General features: G+C 45.8%; 2 protein-coding genes across 2 annotated transcripts in view; one reads left to right on the top strand and one right to left on the bottom strand.

Annotated features, from left to right (window-relative positions):
• Positions 1-21,304, bottom strand: part of LOC123766513 (muscle-specific protein 20) — a 61,115-nt gene that overhangs the window by 16,680 nt on the left and 23,131 nt on the right. The window lies entirely within an intron of this gene.
• LOC123766514 (muscle-specific protein 20) lies at positions 4,977-19,964 on the top strand. The gene is made up of 4 exons (XM_045755729.2): positions 4,977-5,124; positions 14,644-14,849; positions 15,714-15,834; positions 17,887-19,964. Exons 1-4 carry the CDS (start codon positions 5,119-5,121, stop codon positions 18,070-18,072), a joined length of 519 nt encoding a protein of 172 aa, XP_045611685.1. The 5' UTR covers positions 4,977-5,118; the 3' UTR covers positions 18,073-19,964.

The raw sequence follows: 21,304 nt of genomic DNA, 5'->3' as shown, positions 1-21,304 counted from the left end.
TAATACACTAATAGTCTTGAAGCAAGAAAATCACAAGTGTATTTTAAGTATTTTTATTCAGGAAACTTTACGTCGTATGTTTTAATTACGTAAACTTTTAGCCTCATTAACATTCGTAATTACCTTCGCAATAGGCAATTTCACAAATGATGTAATTAAAGACATAGTAACACTTAAGCGTCAGTATTTCTTATCTTTAGACTCGCGTGATTTCACCTCGGTAAATATTTCTGATGCTTTAATCATTTCATAATCTATATATGTATTTTGTTATTAAGTAGATTATTCTCATTATCGTAATGAATGAATCCAATGTGGGCGTCCATCTTGTTATTCAAGAACACATGTATACACGGGACCTTGAGGGAGATGGTTGTCAGGCGAGGCGTGTCCCTTCTCCTGGGGCTCACAAAGCCCCTCTCCTGGGGCTCACAAAGCCCCTCTTCTGGGGCTCACAAGGCCCCTCTCCTGGGGCTCACAAAGCCCCTCTCCTGGGGCTCACAAGGCCTCTCTCCTGGGGCTCACAAAGCCCCTCTTCTGGGGCTCAGAAAGCCCCTCTCCTGGGGCTCACAAAGCCCCTCTTCTGGGGCTCACAAGGCCCCTCTCCTGGGGATCACAAAGCCCCTCTCCTGGGGCTCACAAGGCCCCTCTTCTGGGGCTCACAAGGCCCCTCTCCTGGGGATCACAAAGCCCCTCTCCTGGGGCTCACAAAGCCCCTCTTCTGGGGCTCACAAGGCCCCTCTCCTGGGGATCACAAAGCCCCTCTCCTGGGGCTCACAAAGCCCCTCTCCTGGGGCTCACAAAGCCCCTCTCCTGGGGCTCACAAAGCCCCTCTCCTGGGGCTCACAAACACACATGTGAGAGGCAATATCAGTATCATATGGTAAACATTCGAATAACATTTAAAAACTTTAAAGTCTTTCAAGACAATATATACGGACTAAGTTTGATTAATAATGTAATATGAAGCCTGGAATCCGCGCCTTCTGAAGCACAAAACCAGAACTGAAAAAGTGCTGAGGTTTGAAACAAGATTAATGGCATAATTAAGAGGCTGAGAATAGATTAAAGATACTAAATATTACAACCCTAGATGTGAGAAGTAACAAAGGGGGGACATGATCACAACAAACAAGATACAGGGGGAATACACAATGTGGACAAGGACACCCTCTCTTAAATTGAGAGAAAGTTGGACTAGAGGACATGGTGGAAGCTAGAAACGCAAATGAGTCGAAGAAATGTATGGAAACTCACACCCTGTACGGGTTCTCAACAAGTATAAAGAACTGGAAGAAGAAGTCGCGGAAAACCACATATATCTCCAATATTAAAGCCAGATTCGAAAAAAGAATTTGAAGAGGCAAGATTAATTATAACGCAACAGGTATAACAAGGATAGGCGGGGTATAAAGAATTAGACTTCACTCCCCCGCTGTCACTGTTAGGCGAGCACTCCAGTTCTTGCCTCGCATGTTATTTGTAATTATCGCTGTCTCCTGTATTCGCTAAACACTCTCCCGTTAGACAGTCGTCTGTCTAAAAAATATTATTCCTCAAAGTACTTGAGTAAGCTAATTGGAATATAAATTGTTCGCGGGAGAACTGCGCCAAAAATGCCGATAAAACCGTGATTATATAATTCGCCAAATAGCAGGAGCACTTTGGACAAATTAATGTCGAAGGTGTAAACAGACCGAGCGCGCGAAGGCAGGGCCGGCGGGGCCAATCATGTGTCATCACCTTGTCTCATTTCCAATCACGCCAACATGATCTATTACCACATATTATTACCTTTACTTCCCGAGATATTAGCACACACGGGGAGAACAATACGCGAAGAATAAACAAAGCATATAGTTGAAATGTTGGAACAGTTGAGCGGCGGGATCAGTGTTGCTGACAGGATCTTAAATGGAGTTATCCTTTGCCGGAACTCTGATGCCGGGAGGACGATGACAGCCGCATTCAGTTGTAGAGCTAAACACCAACATCCGCAAGCCTTCCCTTGAGCCAGGTATGTATGCAATGTGTTCGGAAAATTCTGGGCAGGTATCAAGGGGCTCCTCTTGCTAGAGATTTCTATCAGCAAGCTTGTTCACGATTGAATAGCAAACACAGAGATTCATCATCACCTGAGGAGTTTGTTTACAAAAGTTTAAAACGCCAAAACTCCGCCCCTCCCACTTCTTTGACGTCACGAATATTTGCGGTCCAGAATAGGCAATAAGTCTATTATAAGCCGTGATGTCATGAGTATTTGAAGACGCTTGTACTTAATGTCGCTCCAAGTTCCACTGCCCTCTCCATCTAACGGCATACATGTTTATAAACGTTTACATACGCGCGTGAGTGCGTGCGTGACAATATGTATACAAAACGAAGCACTCCTGGTTCAGTACAGGTGATAAGTCCACCTTTCACGGTCGCTCAAAGATCGTCTGATTTGTCCCCTTATCTGCGAACACGAGACTTTTGTAGTCGCTCCTGTGTTCTGCAACTCCCGGCTGCAATCTTCCTCCCCCCTTCCCCTCCCTCACGGCGGTCGGCTTTTACAGCCGTTTGAATGACTTCTCGTTGTCATCAGTTAAATTCATTCACAAGACGTTTGTTTTCATTGAATTCCTATGATATTCGTAACTTCCATTTGTTATGGTTTGACCTTCAAGACGTGCATACACTAATGGAACATCTCAACTTCTAACTTAAACAAAGATCTTCAAGAAGTGTACCGATAGAGGTGTACAGACAACAAATAATATTTTCCTACAGTCTCACAAGTGTGTTCAAGATGCGTTCAATCAAGCAACCGTCTAATAACTTGCTGATCTTGGACTCTGCCTACAGTGAGAGGTTCTCGAGAACAATATACTCGGCTCCCTGTAGCCGCATGACCAGAACACCGTGAGATTTAACCGTCCGTAGAGTGATCTTTGCATATGAGAGCTTTCTGCTGGGATGTTATGTCGCGTAGAGCAGCTTACGCCTGTGTAGTAACATCTTATCCCATGACTGGAGCGGGACATTAACCTCCGGATTGTGTTTCGTGATTTAACTCCACCAGAGTGTATATTGCGTACACACACAACACACTAGAGAGAAGAACAATTTGTAGAACACAGCACAACATGAACCAATAGACTACAAAATATTATTTTGTAGTCTATTAGTTCTAAATATACACATACGCCATGAGCTATGAAACTTTGACACAACATTGTAAAACTATGAATGAAAAACCTACAAAAATCTATGATAACAAGAAAAGTAAACAAGGAGATATTATAAGTTCGATTCATTATTCATCTTGAAGTTCACTATTTATGGCCTCTTGGCCACCCTTAGTTGGCATTCTTCCACTGAGTGGAGGTGGGAGGGTTGTTATGACTTAAGGTGTAGTGGGCACTATGACTTATGGTTGTGTGTGTGTGTGTGGTGGGCACTGTGACTTATGGTTGTGTGTGTGTGTGTGGTGGGCACTGTGACTTATGGTTGTGTGTGTGTGTGTGGTGGGCACTGTGACTTATGGTTGTGTGTGTGTGTGGTGGGCACTGTGACTTATGGTTGTGTGTGTGGGTGTGTGGTGGGCACTATGACTTATGGTTGTGTGTTGGAACATGTTGTCTTCTAAATACCCAAAAAAAAAAAAAATGAAAAATAGGAAGTCTGTTTTTCGAATAATTTGTAGGAAAAAAATGAAGATTGTTTATCAACATTTAAAATCTTACAAATGTCAATACTTAAGAGTTGAATCAGTCATATCACTGACATGTTTAAAATGAATGTAAGCTTGGAGCAATGTGTTATTTGGTATACCTGTGTTACACCTGTGTCACACTTGTGTCACACCTGTGTCACACCTTTCGGGACAGGGGTTAAACAAGCGTTTGAACACCTAATTAACAGGGCGCCGTTCAGCCGAGGACAGCATACAGTTCCTACGAGAATGCGTTATTAAAATAAATACAGTGTTGTACACATGTGTTCGTAGCGTACAAATACTGACACATTCAACATAGGGAGGAAACACACGCGAACCAGATGTCAGAGGGAAGGAGAGACAATAAGACCACGCTTGTCCAGCTCACCCTTGTCAGGTCACCCTTGTCCAGGCCACCCTTGATCAAGTCACCCTTGTCTAGGCCACCCTTGATCAAGTCACCCTTGTCCAGGCCACGTAAACAACTAACATTCTAATTTAGCTCTTATGGAACGATCCAGCAAGATTCATACTGTCTTCACGAGAGCATGGAAGCTGTTCCCAGCACTGATGGTCCCTCTTGGTCCCAGACCCGACGGGGCATCTCGGTCTCAGCCGTGACACTCGCCCCGAAATCAAATAAAGTGTTCTTCTGAATGTTATTTGTGTACACGCTATGTGGGTTAATCCCGCATTGGGAGGATTAGTTATGCATGGGTTGGATTAATAACGCGTTGTGTGGATTAATGACGCTTACGGTGGCTTTATCACATGTTTAGTGGATTAATGACGGGTGGGTTAATCATGTTTTGTATCTGAACAGAGACTTTGGAAGACGACGTTAAGACGTCGTTTTATTACTTAAAAATTTAGATGAGATTAATCTTTTACGGAAAATTAGATGTGACGGTAATTAGGATGTGTCAAAGAAAACTGATCTTTATTAACCATCACTTAGATTCTTGACTGTGTACTGAAGTAGCGGCGGTGTGGTGGTGGTTGTGATGGTGGTGGTGATGGTGGTGGTGGTGGTGATGGTGGTGGTGATGATGGTGTTAGTGGTAGTGATAAGGGTGGTGGTAGTAGAGGCAGTGGTAGGGGGATAGTGGTGCCGGCGACGATAGTGTAGTAGAGTTGGTGGGCAGCGACAATGACGGTGACGGGCGTGGCACTGAGACACCTACCGCCCCTTCTTTCTCCCCCCCTTCCCTCCCCTCCCTATCTCACTCCTCCCACCCAGCCTCTTAACGGCCCTGGCACCATAACCTGCACCCCGTGGCACTCTCGCACGCCCCACCTGCACCCACCCACCACTGCTGCTGGTCCTACCCTCAGCCACAGCCTTCACCGGAGTCAGTCACGGGCACGTCGTCGTGGTGACTAGAGTGTCTCTTCTCCCTCTGCTGACATCTACAGACATGCCGGTAAGTTCCGCCGCTTGACAGTGCCGGTAAGTCCAACGCCGTGACAATGGCGCGCGGGACCAAGACAATAGGAACAACCCTGGCATTTCGCGCTTCGCTGGTGACCCTGACCATGGCAGTGACACTCTTCCGCACTACAGTGGCTCCTTCCATCATGCACAGCACCTCTAACAGTGCCATAACAGAGAACCACCTTATCCACAAGTCTGTTACCGTGCCACCATAGAGTGGCGGAAGGGAGGGAAGGGCATTAGCAGGGGGAAAGCGCCAAGCCATTACGACTATATAGCACACAGAGAACCGAAAATGGCCCTACATTTTCAGTCTCCACCCCCCACCCCCCACCCCTTCCTGCTTCATGATTTAAAACACTCTCTCTCCCCCCCCCCCCTATACGACGACGTACGCGTCCACCTCCCCCTATACGACGACGCACGTCTCCCCACCTCATGCCAAGCAGGTACGTCAAACAACGTGTATTCATTATCGTCTTGAGAGCAAGCAGATATCACTCTCCGGGTGGTATTAGTGGGGGTGATCTTGTGATGACGTCGTCTATTTCATATTGCATGGCTCTGCTGGCGCCCGGTCTCCCACTACTGACGTCTCTACCTCTGCCATCCACATTGGGAGAGCCAGGGGTTGGCGAGAAAGTGTGTGTGTGTGTGTGTGTGTGTGTGTGTGTGTGTGTGTGTGTGTGTGTGTGTGTGTGTGTTTATGTGGATATCGGTTAGAAAGGCGGGATCCAAGAGCTAATTGCTCGATTCTGCAGGCACAAACAGTAAACACACACACACACACACACACAGACACACACACACACACACAGACACGCACACACACACACACGCACACACACACACACACACACACACACACACACACACACACACACACACACACACACACACACACACACACAGACCCAGCCTAGCCAAGTTGTCCAGTTAACTGACAGTTGAGAAGCGGGACTAAAGAGCCGAAGCTCAACCCCGCAAGCGCAACTAGGTGAGTTCACACACAGCGCTCAGGGGATAGAAGTCCTAAGGGATGAGGTTCGATTCCCGGCCGAGGCAGAGTTTCTTTCACGTGATGGCGCTGTTCACCTAGCAGTAAATAGGTCACTACAGACATACAACCAGAGCGCAACTCCGTAGTCCCCTGAGACTGATGGATGACTACTACTAAATAGGTACCTGGGAGTTAGACAGCTGCTACGGGCTACATCCTGGGAATGTTTCTGTGCAAGAGAGAGAGAAATACACGTAGTAGAAAATAGGTCGGAATTCTATATATTCGACAACCTACGGCTAGAAAGTCGGGGTCCAAGAGCTAACAACTCGATCCTGCAGGCATAAATAGTAAATACAAATAGAATAAAACACACACACACACACACACACAAAAGACACCGACATGCACGCACAAACTTACGAAGAACATACACCCATTCATACACACATAGAATGAAGCACTCACGTATCGAACATATACATAAAAATCCCAACGACAGTCACACCACAATGACAATGCGGAGTCATGCATGACACACATGATTGTCACGTAGTCCGCTCTTCCGGTTGAGAAATCCCGCCTCGCCTCCCGGAAGATCAACAATGATCACGCATAGAGAAAACGGACGCACCGCAGGGCAGCGAGAGACCGGCAAGACCCCAGGTTCAGGGCTTGGAGAGCAATGCTTGTAGGTACCCAAGACCCCAGGCTCTGGGCTTGGAGAGCGATGCTTGTAGGTACCCAAGACCCCAGGCTCAGGGCTTGGAGAGCGATGCTTGTAGGTACCCAAGTCCCCCAGGCTCAGGGCTTGGAGAGCGATGCTTGTAGGTACCCAAGACCCCAGGTTCAGGGCTTGGAGAGCGATGCTTGTAGGTACCCAAGACCCCAGGCTCAGGGCTTGGAGAGCGATGCTTGTAGGTACCCAAGTCCCCCAGGCTCAGGGCTTGGAGAGCGATGCTTGTAGGTTCCCAAGACCCCAGGTTCAGGGCTTGGAGAGCGATGCTTGTAGGTACCCAAGACCCCAGGCTCAGGGCTTGGAGAGCGATGCTTGTAGGTACCCAAGACCCCAGGCTCAGGGCTTGGAGAGCGATGTTTGTAGGTACCCAAGACCCCAGGCTCAGGGCTTGGAGAGCGATGCTTGTAGGTACCCAAGACCCCAGGCTCAGGGCTTGGAGAGCGATGCTTGTAGGTTCCCAAGACCCCAGGCTCAGGGCTTGGAGAGCGATGCTTGTAGGTACCCAAGACCCCAGGCTCAGGGCTTGGAGAGCAATGCTTGTAGGTACCCAAGACCCCAGGCTCAGGGCTTGGAGAGCAATGCTTGTAGGTACCCAAGACCCCAGGCTCAGGGCTTGGAGAGCGATGCTTGTAGGTTCCCAAGACCCCAGGCTCAGGGCTTGGAGAGCGATGCTTGTAGGTACCCAAGACCCCAGGCTCAGGGCTTGGAGAGCGATACTTGTAGGTACCCAAGACCTGGTTTTCAACAACATTCTTTCCAGCTTGTTGTATACTCTGTGCCGCTCTGTGCGTATTGGAGACCAAGTATTCTAGACGTGAACAGCGGCTTCCGTGACACTACCTGCATTTCAGTGGTTAGCAATTACGGTACATTCTCACGCACGCTTCTGTGTGGGAGCAGAGTGACAAGTGGTAGAAGAAGATAAGAGGAAGTGTAAGAGAGAGAGAGAGAGAGAGAGAGAGAGAGAGAGAGAGAGAGAGAGAGAGAGAGAGAGAGAGAGAGAGAGAGAGAGAGAGAGAGAGAGATTTCACAAGCACTTGTCTCTCATAATAGGAGTTACATAAATGCTTCAGCAGGAGCCAGCCCTCCCAATTCCAGGCAGAGGTGCACCAGATGTCGTCAGCTGTCAGTGCAACCTTCCAATTTTTTGTGGGGTGGCTGCGTTTATTTCCTCTTTGGCAAGTGAAGGCGACGACGCTGCCAACTTCAGCCAGACCTCGACACCCGCCCAGGGGTTAATATTTATCGCTGAAATTGGGAAACTCCGACTCTAGCAAGGGAGTGTGGGCATGTTAAAAGGAGTGCAGGAGTGTAGGGGTGTGTAAGGGAGGATAGAAGACGGTAGGTGAGGTGGTGGATTTGGTGACAATACGTTAGGCTATGGCGAGTTCAATGGGCTGAGCGAACGGAACAAATTGATGTAAACAAAGAGTCAGTTAGGTCATGGAAGTGTAGTTAGGAGTGTTGAGAGGTAAGGATTAAAGGGGGGCATAGGAACAGAGAAGGATTTGTGAGGGGAAGACAGGGAAGGATAAGGGAGGGGGAAGGGAAAAGGATTTACGAGGTGACACAGTAGGATGTAGGTGGACCAGGTAAAAGTGTGGAGCTCAGTGCATAAGAATGATTTATTTACAATTAGTAGTTCACTAAGCTGGCAACATTCCTGCCGTGGGAAGATGCTGTTGCCATATTGAGTGTTGGTGGACACATTATTTATTTTTCTAAAAACCTTTATTCATCAAAATGCATTAAATAACTTGGAGTTATTGTATATAACTTCCTACACGAGAAAATTTTAGGACTCCATGCATCCTAATTTTACAGACATTTGATTAATGACGATCAATTGGAAGTGTCATACACAATGTCAATTAGAAATGCACACAATTATTAATCATTTCCATACCTGTTGCTGATCATACACCGGGGTATGATGACTAATAGTTTGAACAATGACATCATAATTTTGAACAATTATGAACAGATAAATTCTTGTATAACATTACTCGCGAGTTATTTCATCAATCTAGTCCACATTTTCTATAATATCGAACAATAGTCGTTTATGAGAATACTTCAGTATTCTTCGTAAGCGCGTTACTTGCAGTAACGATATCCTTCACTGAGCCCACAATAACGATATCCTTTAGTCCATGCACAGTACCTCCCACAACAGCTGCTAACCCCAGAGTTAGCCACCATCAATCAACGTAGCCAATTTTTATAGCTTCTCTATATCAAAACGACAGCAGTACACTTATGAACTAAGTAAGAACTAAGTAATTGTTGTCATCCATCTAACCAACCATCCAACCATTCACCCACCTAACGATTAAAGTAACCATCCACTCAACTATTCATCCACCCAACAATTTATCCACCCAACCAACCATCCACATTTCTAACCATCCATTCAGCCATCTACCCAACCACACATCCAACCATCCATTCAGTCATCCAACCCTCCACCCAACCATCCATGACTTAGGGGTAATGATTACATAGAAGTGACATTTTTCCGGCCATTAATTTCTCGCTCTCTCTCTCCCCTCTCACCTATTACTACCCCTCACTTTCCTCACTCCCCTCTCACTGTCCCCTCACATACACACTTACTCATCACCCTGACCACACAAACTGTTATCTTCATTCATCACGGCTCGGACACCTTCCCTTCATCATTATCACCACCACTACCACCATCGTCACCACCACTACCACCATCGTCACCACCACTACCACCATCGTCACCACCACTACTTTCATCAAAATCATCACTATCAAAATCGGCATCATCAAAAATCTTCATATCACATTTTTTATTTTTTTTTGTACACCTTGTTGCTATTCAGACATTGTAACATTTAATGTGTTTATTTTCACACACTATTACTTCTACTTTCACCCTATTACTTCTACTTTCACCCTATTACTTCTTTCACCCTATAACTACCATTCTGTAACATTTCAGTGTTTCCTTCCATACTTTTATTGGTATTTTCAGTGTTGCTATTTTATTTGTTGAAGACTGCAACTCACATGCCTCACAATTCACACTTTATGTCGTTCTGAACTTACTTTTAGTTCTCGATTTCTACACTAATCTCATTTCTACCCTTCTGACATCCTCCCTCACTCACTTCTCCTACCTTAGACTCACTATCTTACTCTCCCTCACTCACAAACTCCCCTCATTTGTCTTCCCTGACTCACACTTTCCTCCTGTCACAAGGTGTACGCAGCGAGAAATATTGGTAGCAATAAGACATTGGCATCTCTCTCGCTCTCTCTCTCTCTCTCTCTCTCTCTCTCTCTCTCTCTCTCTTTACATCCCACGCCCACTCTACAACCCACGCCCACTCTACAGCCCACGCCCACTCTACAGCCCACGCCCACTCTACAGCCCACGCCCACTCTACAGCCCACGCCCACTCTACAGCCCACGCCCACTCTACAACCCACGCCCACTCTACAGCCCACGCCCACTCTACAGCCCACGCCCACTCTACAGCCCACGCCCACTTCTACAGACGCCCATCAAGTGGGTCGGCGCCTAAGGCAATGCCTGCCATCTCGATGACTGAAGTGATATACACTTGAGTGGCATTTTTATTTCCCTCCTGCTCACTTGTTTCTCCGTCTGCTTGTCCGTCTGTCTGTATATCAGCGCACGAGTATGGCTATTACACCTATATATAAGGTTCAATGAGTCACTGAATATTTTTAAATTAATGACACCCGTCGGTTAAACCGAACACCCATTCGGATAAACCATAAAAAAGCATCGGTTAAACTGAACATCCATCCGGCTGAGTATGGTGCCTTAAACGAGTAGTCTAAAGTTGCCAAGGTGTATAATGAAGCTCCTGTGGCACAGTGGGCTACGTTCTCAGTAGCTTGAACCCGGGTTCCTACAATCGAGGGACTCCAGTTCAATTCCCGACCGTCCAAGTGGTTGGCACCATTCCTTTCCCTCATCCCATCCCAAATCCTTATCCTGACCCCCTTCCCAGTGCTATATAGTCGTAATGGCTTGGCGCTCTCCCCTGATAATTCCCTTCCCCCCACCTCTCAGGAGAGAAACGGCTAGACATGATTTCCTTTCACCTGATGCCTCTGTTCATCTAGCAGTAAATAAGTAACAGGGAGTTACGCAACTGTTGTGGCATGCATCTTGGATAACGTCAGTGGTTGGCTTAGGTGGACCTCGATAACCCTAACAACAGGCATTCTATTCCCAACAACAGAAATTCGATATGAAAATCATCCAAGCTAAATTTGAGCACATGTAAATCCTCCCAGGTACGGTGCAGGTAAATCCTCCCAGCTACGGTGCAGGTAAATCCTCCCAGCTACGGTGCAGGTAAATCCTCCCAGCTACGGTGCAGGTAAATCCTCCCAGCTACGGTGCAGGTAAATCCTCCCAGCTACGGTGAAGGTAAATCCTCCCAGCTACGGTGAAGGTAAATCCTCCCAGCTACGGTGTAGGTAAATCCTCCCAGCTACGGTGTAGGTAAATCCTACCAGCTACGGTGCAGGTAAATCCTCCCAGCTACGGTGCAGGTAAATCCTCCCAGCTACGGTGCAGGTAAATCCTCCCAGCTACGGTGCAGGTAAATCCTCCCAGCTACGGTGAAGGTAAATCCTCCCAGCTACGGTGTAGGTAAATCCTCCCAGCTACGGTGCAGGTAAATCCTACCAGCTACGGTGCAGGTAAGTCCTCCCAGCTACGGTGCAGGTAAATCCTACCAGCTACGGTGCAGGTAAATCCTACCAGCTACGGTGCAGGTAAGTCCTCCCAGCTACGGTGCAGGTAAATCCTCCCAGCTACGGTGCAGGTAAATCCTACCAGCTACGGTGCAGGTAAGTCCTCCCAGCTACGGTGCAGGTAAATCCTCCCAGCTACGGTGCAGGTAAATCCTCCCAGCTACGGTGCAGGTAAATCCTCCCAGCTACGGTGCAGGTAAATCCTCCCAGCTACGGTGCAGGTAAATCCTCCCAGCTACGGTGCAGGTAAATCCTCCCAGCTACGGTGCAGGTAAATCCTCCCAGCTACGGTGTAGGTAAATCCTCCCAGCTACGGTGCAGGTAAATCCTCCCAGCTATGATGAAAAACTTGTAAATTGCTTTCTTTTGGAGTTAGTGCTCGAAACTTTTCTCCGCAACGAAGAAGTGTAAATCTCGCTGTTAACGGAGGAATTAATCCCTCCGTTAACCGAGTGATGTAAACCTTACCTCTAACAGTGCTGTAAATGTTTCGGTTAACGACGATGTAAAAGTCACCGTTAACTGTGCTGTAAATCGCAGGATGACAATGAAAGACGATCGACTTAACCCTTCAAAGTATCTATTCAATCGATGGATCAATCGAGAGAGAGAGAGAGAGAGAGAGAGAGAGAGAGAGAGAGAGAGAGAGAGAGAGAGAGAGAGAGAGAGAGAGAGAGAGAGAGAGAGCGGTGGAAGGGGGGAAAATAAATAGTGGTAATGAGAGTAGTCAAGAAGAAGGGAAGCTGGCAATAAAGATGTGAATGGCGGAAAGGAGAGAGGAAGGGAGGGAGAGAGGAAGGGAGAGATGAAGGGAGGGAAAGAGGAAGGGAGAGAAGGATGGACGTAATAATAGGGTGCGGGCGAGGGCAGGTCCAAGAAATTGTAGGTGGTGAATATAGAGTTTAGGCACACACTTTGGTGTGGTAGTGTAGTGGTGGTGGTGGTGGTGATGTGGCGTTGTGGTGGTAGTGTAGTAGTGTAGTAGTGTAGTGGTGGTGGTGGTGGTGGTGATAGTGTGGCGTTGTGGTGGTAGTGTAGTAGTGTAGTGGTGGTGGTGGTGGTGGTGGTGGTGGTGATAGTGTGGCGTTGGGTGGTAGTGTAGTAGTGTAGTGTAGTGGTGGTGGTGGTGATAGTGTGGCGTTGTGGTGGTAGTGTAGTAGTGTAGTGGTGGTGGTGGTGGTGGTGATAGTGTGGCGTTGTGGTGGTAGTGTAGTAGTGTAGTGGTGGTGGTGGTGATAGTGTGGCGTTGTGGTGGTAGTGTAGTAGTGTAGTGGTGGTGGTGGTGGTGGTGATAGTGTGGCGTTGTGGTGGTAGTGTAGTAGTGTAGTGGTGGTGGTGGTGGTGGTGATAGTGTGGCGTTGTGGTGGTAGTGTAGTAGTGTAGTGGTGGTGGTGGTGGTGGTGATAGTGTGGCGTTGTGGTGGTAGTGTAGTAGTGTAGTGGTGGTGGTGGTGGTGGTGATAGTGTGGCGTTGTGGTGGTAGTGTAGTAGTGTAGTGGTGGTGGTGGTGGTGGTGATATTGTGGCGTTGTGGTGGTAGTGTAGTAGTGTAGTAGTGTAGTGGTGGTGGTGGTGGTGGTGATAGTGTGGCGTTGTGGTGGTAGTGTAGTAGTGTAGTAGTGTAGTGGTGGTGGTGGTGGTGGTGATAGTGTAGCGTTGTGGTGGTAGTGTAGTGGTGGTGGTGCTAGTGTAGTGGCGGTGGTATTGTGGGTGTCCGTGGTAGTGTGATAACACCTGTGAGGTAACAATGGGAGCAGAATGAGTGATAGTGGTGTCATGTGGTAGTGACAGTGACACTATGACGGTGACAGTGTGGTAGGGGAGGTGGGGCGTGACAAGGCAGAATCATTCACCTTGTCAAGTCTAAAGAAACATATTACCCTGGACGTTCCCGCCGTGAGACAAAAATGTCTTAGCACCAGATATTTTAATTAATGAAACCACAAAGAAAGAAAGAAAGCTAACACACACACACACACACACCTGTTGATTGACGGTTGAGAGGCGGGACCAAAGAGCCAAAGCTCAAACCCCGCAAGCACAATTAAGTGAGTACACACACACACACACACACACACACACACACACACACACACACACACACACACACACACACGCACACCTACCTTAACACGCATCACAGCCTGAACACCTGCAATATCTGCCCACAACTGCCAAACCTGCCACACCTGCCAAACCTGCCTCAACGGCCAAATCGGGTCACCTGTGTTCAACACAATGTGTGTTGACGCTTCAGAGATACGCACTGTATCACTCAGGAAACCCAGAGGCGCAAAACGGGGAAAAAAACGCGGCACAGCAAATGGGTCGTGTTGCAAAATGCAAGAGATTGCACAGGTAATGGCGCCACGAGGCCCTGTCAGTGCTGCTGGCGATTATGCTGCAAGATGAAATGTTGGTAACTGATGTGAAGACCTTGTGTGTTGTGTTTTGTTTACTACTACACTCTTCCCTCTCCTTCCTCCTCCTCTCTGTCCGTCTCTCTCTCTCTCTCTCTCTCTCTCTCTCTCTCTCTCTCTCTCTCTCTCTCAAAAGAACATAAGAAATAATGAGTTAAATTTATACCTTGCCACTGACTCGTGTACTTATCTTACTGATTCATACGTGTCATATATATATATATATATATATATATATATATATATATATATATATATATATATATATATATATATATATATATATATATATATATATTATATAATTTAGCATTAAACTTTATTTATGATGTAATATATTATAAAACAATCAAATTAATTAGTTTCAAGGATTAGGCTACAGGTTGGCTGATATAGGATAACAACTCTTAGTTTGAGGTCATAATTATGCCTAATGAACCGTATTCTTAGAGAGAGAGAGAGAGAGAGAGAGAGAGAGAGAGAGAGAGAGAGAGAGAGAGAGAGAGAGAGAGAGAGAGAGAGAGAGAGAGAGAGAGAGAGAGAGAGGGGCAGAGAAAGAGGAGTACTATCCCAGCTCTATACAGTTGCAGAGCCGTGATAAGGAGCTGGAGAAGGAGGTGGTGGAGTGGGTGGAGGCGGTGTTAGGGGAGAAGCTTCCTCCAGGCAACTTCGAGGACGTGTTTAAAGATGGCGTCGTCCTCTGTAACCTCATCAACAAGATCCAGCCCAACTCCGTCAAGAAGATCCAGACGTCCGGCGGCTCCTTCAAACTCATGGAGAACATTCAGAGGTAAGAAATAATATTTGACTTTCTAACACCTGATTTACTCTATCCAGGACCTGAATCTGTACCTCTTCATTTCCTCTATCGAGGACCTGGATCTAAACCTCTGCATCCTCTCTATTCATTGATATATTTTATAAAGTTGAGGTTTCAAGGCGTACAGAGGCGCACAGATTAATGAGAAAGCAATTCTATGGTCTCAAAATTCTTGGCTTGACCCTCATCCTGACTGTACGAAAACTGTTACGTTCCAGCTTCCGTTACTATCTAATAGACAGTCTAATAAGGTCTTGCTAACATACTAACTGTTCCTTTCTGGAACTCCTGGGGAGGGGGGGGGGGGGTTCTGAACTCTCTATATATGTATTACGTGATTTCAGGTAAAACTAAGTTTTCATTTGAATAAGACCAACAAATTGTTTCACTACCAGATCCCCAATTACTGCTGTGTAAACAGGGGCCGAAGAGTTAAGTATTGACGTCCAGTCAACCCTCCCTGGCTAGGATTCGATCCCAGAACAAATTACTCGCGAGGTACATGGGTCTATGTTGACAATGTTAATCATGCCAAAAAAAATACTTGATTAATTCCATACCAACGTTAATTTCACAACAACCACCTAGCTTAACCTAATCTAAAATGATGGGACGAGAAGTGTATATTTCAAGAGACTTTCGACGCCCGGCGCCACCTTCTTCACAGCTGGGACGACACAAGACTAAGATTCAATAGCCGGTGCTCCGAGGACAACTAGAGAAGCAGGCGAGCGTGTTGTTCAGGAACACAGATCGGGGGAAAATTGTCACAGAAGTGACAGAACTCTATACATGTCATCGACAGTGATATATAATTGGTGTTGCATGTTCCAGGTTCCAGGAGGCCATTAAGAAGTATGGCGTGCCTCACGAGGAGATCTTCCAAACGGCAGATCTTTTCGAGAGACGCAACATCCACCAGGTGGTCCTCTGCATATACTCCCTCGGACGCATCGTAAGTACTGGTGAACAGGCAGAGAGATTGGAAAGCAGTCTCAGGCTGTTTGTCAAGCAGTCAGGTAGGTTGTAAAGCAGTCAGGCAGATAGCCAGTCAAGCAGTTAGGTAGGCAGTCAGGCAGGCAGTCAAGCAGTCAGGAAGGTAGGCAGTCAAGCAGTCAGGCAGGTTGTCAAGCAGACGAGCACGCAGACACAACCTACTATAACTCACACTTATACCGCAGGAAGGGAGAAGCCAATTAATTTCCACGTGTTGATTCACATGTGTATTCATACATAATCAAGGGATACATACACCAGTATACAGGGAACACACGTACATAATTAGGTGATACATACACCAATATACCAGGAACACACGTAATCAAGTGATACACCAGAAAATCCAAGAGCTGCTTGGTATTAAAGATAATTATCTTTGGTGGAGGTGGTGGCAGCAAAGAGCCTGTAATTATGTTAAATACTTTTATTTACTAGTTAATATCTCTTGATAATCACCCGTCACTGATTGTGAAAGAAAGCCAACAACAACAGCTGGAACTGACTGAATGTTGGTTACCTTGGTATGTAAACTCGACTGATAACCGAATTATATTGATCAACAGTTATTGATTATAGCAGGGATTAATTAGATTTTCCTTGGAGAATCATTACCAAACACAAAGATGTTCAAGGGCTTTTACCGACTGGCCCATCATATGACAAAACAGTGGAGGAATCCACCGATTCTCAAAGATGTTAATTAACAGCACGTTTATTTATGTAAATTATATCCTAACTAGAAAAAGACCTACATGCAATTGGGGACGACAATATTCAAAACAGTTACAGGCATTTACCTTTTTTTTAATGAAGTTGTTGTTATACCAAGTCTGTTGGTAGACCTGTTCCCTTGCAATGAAAACACTCCCTGGCCTTCTCCGGCCCGAATTCACACGAACTACTAATTCTACTCTCTGACTAATGCTCCTTGAAACCCTCGTCCTTTGACACAACTGGGAACCTATCTCGAGGCAGAATAAAGCTAGGCCTACCATGCCCACCAATGACCAAGGGTAGCCCCACCTACTGGTCACTCGTGGGGCACTGTACAAAAACACCTTGGAAACTGGGCATGGTCTTGCCATGAATGGCTGTCCTCAAAGAGAGAAAACTACCTCGTGTCCTGGTATTAGACGGCAGCTACCTCAGAATCCGCCGATGTAATTTGTCACTTGTCAGTTTGGAATGGTGCAAGAAGACAAGGCCTAATCTGTTCCCATGGGCATGTGCTGCTGAAATACATTATCTCACACTAGGCCATAAACTTTGACTACACACACTGCACAGGAAGGGAGATCTCCAGTGTGTTACATTTGATCGCTGTCCCATATTTCAAGATATCAACTGCACCAGCCCACACCCTCACACATGGACTCAAATAGGTTGTTAACTTTAAAATACCCCAGGCCATCTCACCAAAATCTCCCAAATCCATCTCAACCTACCATGTTCCATCCTACTTAACGTCCAACATGGGTAACCCACCCTGGGAGGTCTATTAGTGTATAAACAGAAAGGAAGAATAGAGGTTTCGAAAAATGGAAACCCCCACACCCTAGTTACCAAACCTCAAGAGGTTCCATGCCACAGGGTTCAATCTCACAACTTCTCCTCTCGATTGTTATATGGGTATTGATAAAAATGTACTGATAACGTAGATATGGAAGCCTTATTATACATATATTAATTGGGTGTAAGAAGGAAGCAAATAATTTTTTTTATGTTAGCACAAATCTGCTTAAGAAGTTTGATTCATATTAAAGTCCAAATATATAAAATCAAGACAAATGGGGGTCCTTTGAGAAGCCGCCGGCTTCCTGTCCTCGTCAAGGCCACTAGAGAGATAGTGACCCTCAAGTAAATTTACGTATTAATGTTAATGTGTCAATATCAATGTTACTTTCATCAGGACAACGGATTAACAGCTTCAGTTCCCTATAGATAAGGAGAGAGCTTCAGTTTGTTTCTAGCACTAGCCATTATTTAGAGACTTTTCTATATCCCACAGACCCAGAAACACCCGGAGTACACAGGACCACGTCTTGGTCCCAAGATGGCTGATGAACAGAAGCGAGAGTGGGACGAAGACCAGCAGAGACAGCTGAGGGACGGCCAGATCGGCCTCCAGATGGGGCAGAACAAGGGTGCTACACAGGCAGGCCTCGGCGCCTTGGGCCAGACACGACATATGTAGATGGAAGCGGAGGGAGACTTCGTCAGATTTACCGGCATGCAGGCTCATACCCTCTCCTCAGCGGCAGTCTCTTCCTCTTCTGCCACCAAAAGAGCGCAGTGTTAGCAGCCTTCTCCTCCTCTTCTATCTGCTACCAGCAGCACCCGTGTCCTCTTCTGTCTGCTACCAGCAGCCCCCGTGTACTCTTCTGTCTGCCACCACATTATTTGTCCTCTACCACCAGCAACATCCATCCTGCAGAGTCCAACGTCTTCCTGTTCACATGTACCACTAGCGGAAGCTACCCTTCTTCCTCTATTGTTCATGTACTTTCACCAGTCCCCGCACACTCTGCATAATCTTATACCTGTTCCTGTACTTTGTGTAACCTTCCACCTGTTCGTGTACTCTGCCTAACCTTCCACCGTCCATGTACTCTACGTAACCTGTCTGTTCTTCTGCATTTGTACCCAAATACCAGTGATAAACACCTTCCAGAATGTAGATATCCTATCATCTGTGCCTTGAGGCGTGCCTCAGACCCATGAGACTCCCAACAGCTCTTTCTCCATCAGCCATATAAACCACAATCAATAAAGATTCGAACTTTGAAAGCACATCTTTTCCGGTAATTCTTACCATACAAAACATTTCCTTTAACATACAACCCCTCTCCTAAGCAACATGAGTCTACAGCCTTTATTTTCCATGGAAATATGTGTTTGTTATAATGAAGGCGAGGAGGATATAAGGATTTTTAAATGTAGATATTATATATATATATATATATATATATATATATATATATATATATATATATATATATATATATATATATATATATATATATATATATATATATAGCCTACCAAGGAAATTTTAATCAACGTTATTTTTTTACTTTCTTTTTGTTAATATTTTCAGTTGGATGGTGTTATTTGAAAGTTTATGGTTTATTATCCAGAGCCTGATTAGCTCTGAGGCCCAGAGCTTGCACGAATCTTAAGGTAAAACGTTTTGAGAGCTTTCCACACACTCCTCTGTCGTTTCGGGTCTCCAAGAGCTCAACCAGTGATTCCAGCGAGCTCTTGGCCTCAGTGCTCACTCTATGACCGTCTTTCCCATTATAATATTGATGTCATCTACCAGATAGCCTTGCAGTTAATGACGTTGCTATCATCCACTTCGGGGTCTGATATCCAACAAAGTCGCTGTTATCTACCCGAGAGTTTGATACCCAATGGCTTCGCTATCATCCTTCTAAAGAAATGATACCCAACGACTCCGCTGTCATCCATTTAAGGGACTGATAGCCAAGGACGTCTTTAGTGATGGTTTGAGCTGAGACTCGGACTTTAGCAAGTATTGACTTCATCAAGCCAGAGGAAGCACCAATGACATCACAGCTTCCTGGTCCACCCACCAGCTTCCTGGTCCACCTACCAGCTTCCTGGTCCCACCCACCAGCTTCCTGACCCACTCAACAGCTTCCTGTTCCACCTACCAGCTTCCTACCAACCCACAAGCTTCCTGACACATCCACTAGCTTCCTGGTCCACCAACAAGCACTGACATGGTTTCTGGTTCACCAACAAGCTTCCTGGCCCATCGACCAGCTGCCCGGCCCACCGAACAGCTTCCTGGCACACCGACCCGGCTTCATGGCCCACCGACCAGCTGCCTGGCCCCACCGACCAGCTGCCTGGCCCCACTGACCAGCTGCCTGGCCCACCGACCAGCTGCCTGGCCCCACCGACCAGCTTCCTGGCCCACCGACCAGCTGCCTGGCCCACCGACCAGCTTCCTGGCCCACCGACGAGCATCAGCTCATCCAGCTACTTAACTGTTAGTGCGCCTTGCGTTGTTCCAGGTTTCCGCTTTGTGTATCATATTTAATAAATCATAATCATTCAGTAATATTTTTGTGCCCATTTATTGACTGTGTATCTATGTACTCTCGAATAATGCATATCATTTTGATGTCAAAATCCCCAACGGACAAAACGTGATGAACTATAAATCATTGAGGCTCACTGGGACGTTTCTGTTCGTGGGTCGCTCAGGTAGGCTCGGGTGTACACTATTTTCCATCCGTTGTGGCAACTCGAGGGGACAGGCTGAACAGATTATGCTCGAAAATCAACAATTAATAGTCAGGTGAACGCGGCTGGATGTGATTAATACGGTAGGTGAACGCGGCTAGGTGTGAGTAATACGGCAGGTGAACACGCTAATTGATCACTTTCAAAGGTTTTCCTCAGGTAAAGTGAATATTTTTATGTTTCCTGTCCTTTAATTGAGCTTAACCAAAATGGTCATATTTTGAGACCATTTTGACCAAAATGAGAGAGCATTTTTTTGAGACCATTTTGACCAAAATGGTCTCATTTTGGTCAAAATTGCCTCGACAGCGATACTTGATCACATCCACGACGACGATACTGGATAATTTGGATATCTACGTTTAAAGAAATAATTTCTTCCCGTGACGATGTGATGCTGGAGAATGCGAGTTTATAATAAATTATTTACAAAATGCGTATATATACAATATTAGTTACTACAAATGCAGTCTACATATGTGTCTTTCAAACGTGTAAAGAACTTCGTAACATTTTAAGACAGCACCACCAGATACTTTTTAAAATTTTAGTGTTTATATCAATAATGATGGTATCCGGGCTTACTTAAAACGTGGACATCCTTCGATCTTAGATCTGATGTAGTTTACCTTCTTAAATGTTCAAGGTTTAATGTTCGATAGGTGAGGGATAATCTCACGATGTGTAAACATCTTGGAAAACCCTTAAGGCTTTAAGGTCTTAAGCTTTTGGGCGAGTCCCATCGTCAGCAAGACTGAACACTATGAGGCCAAGATATCAACCTTTGCAGTTGGAGCGACTTTACTCTACCAACTTCCATTTCTGTTAGACTGGACCTTTAACATTTTGGAATCAATTCTTATTGCTAAAATGAGACATTAAAGTCCCTCGACTCCATTGTTTATATATTAGTATCGTCTTCTGCAAGGAGGTGGTCACGTCCTTTAAATAGTCTGAGTAGGTTTTATTGGCTTTATCGTTAATTGGCATCGATTTTTGCCGAGCTTTTAAATTTCAGTTTATACATTTTCAGTAAATATTTTGCTTAGTAAATCATTTTTTCTTTTTTACCACTTAATATTGAGGACCTGTGTACGTATGGAAAATAAATAAAGATGATGTACTTGTCTTCTTTTGAACTACTTTTGCTC

The sequence above is a fragment of the Procambarus clarkii genome, chromosome 62, assembly GCF_040958095.1.
Source record: "Procambarus clarkii isolate CNS0578487 chromosome 62, FALCON_Pclarkii_2.0, whole genome shotgun sequence".
NCBI classification, from domain to species: domain Eukaryota; kingdom Metazoa; phylum Arthropoda; class Malacostraca; order Decapoda; family Cambaridae; genus Procambarus; species Procambarus clarkii.
Note: the sequence above shows the minus strand (reverse complement) of the source record. Positions and strands in the feature narration are given on the sequence as shown.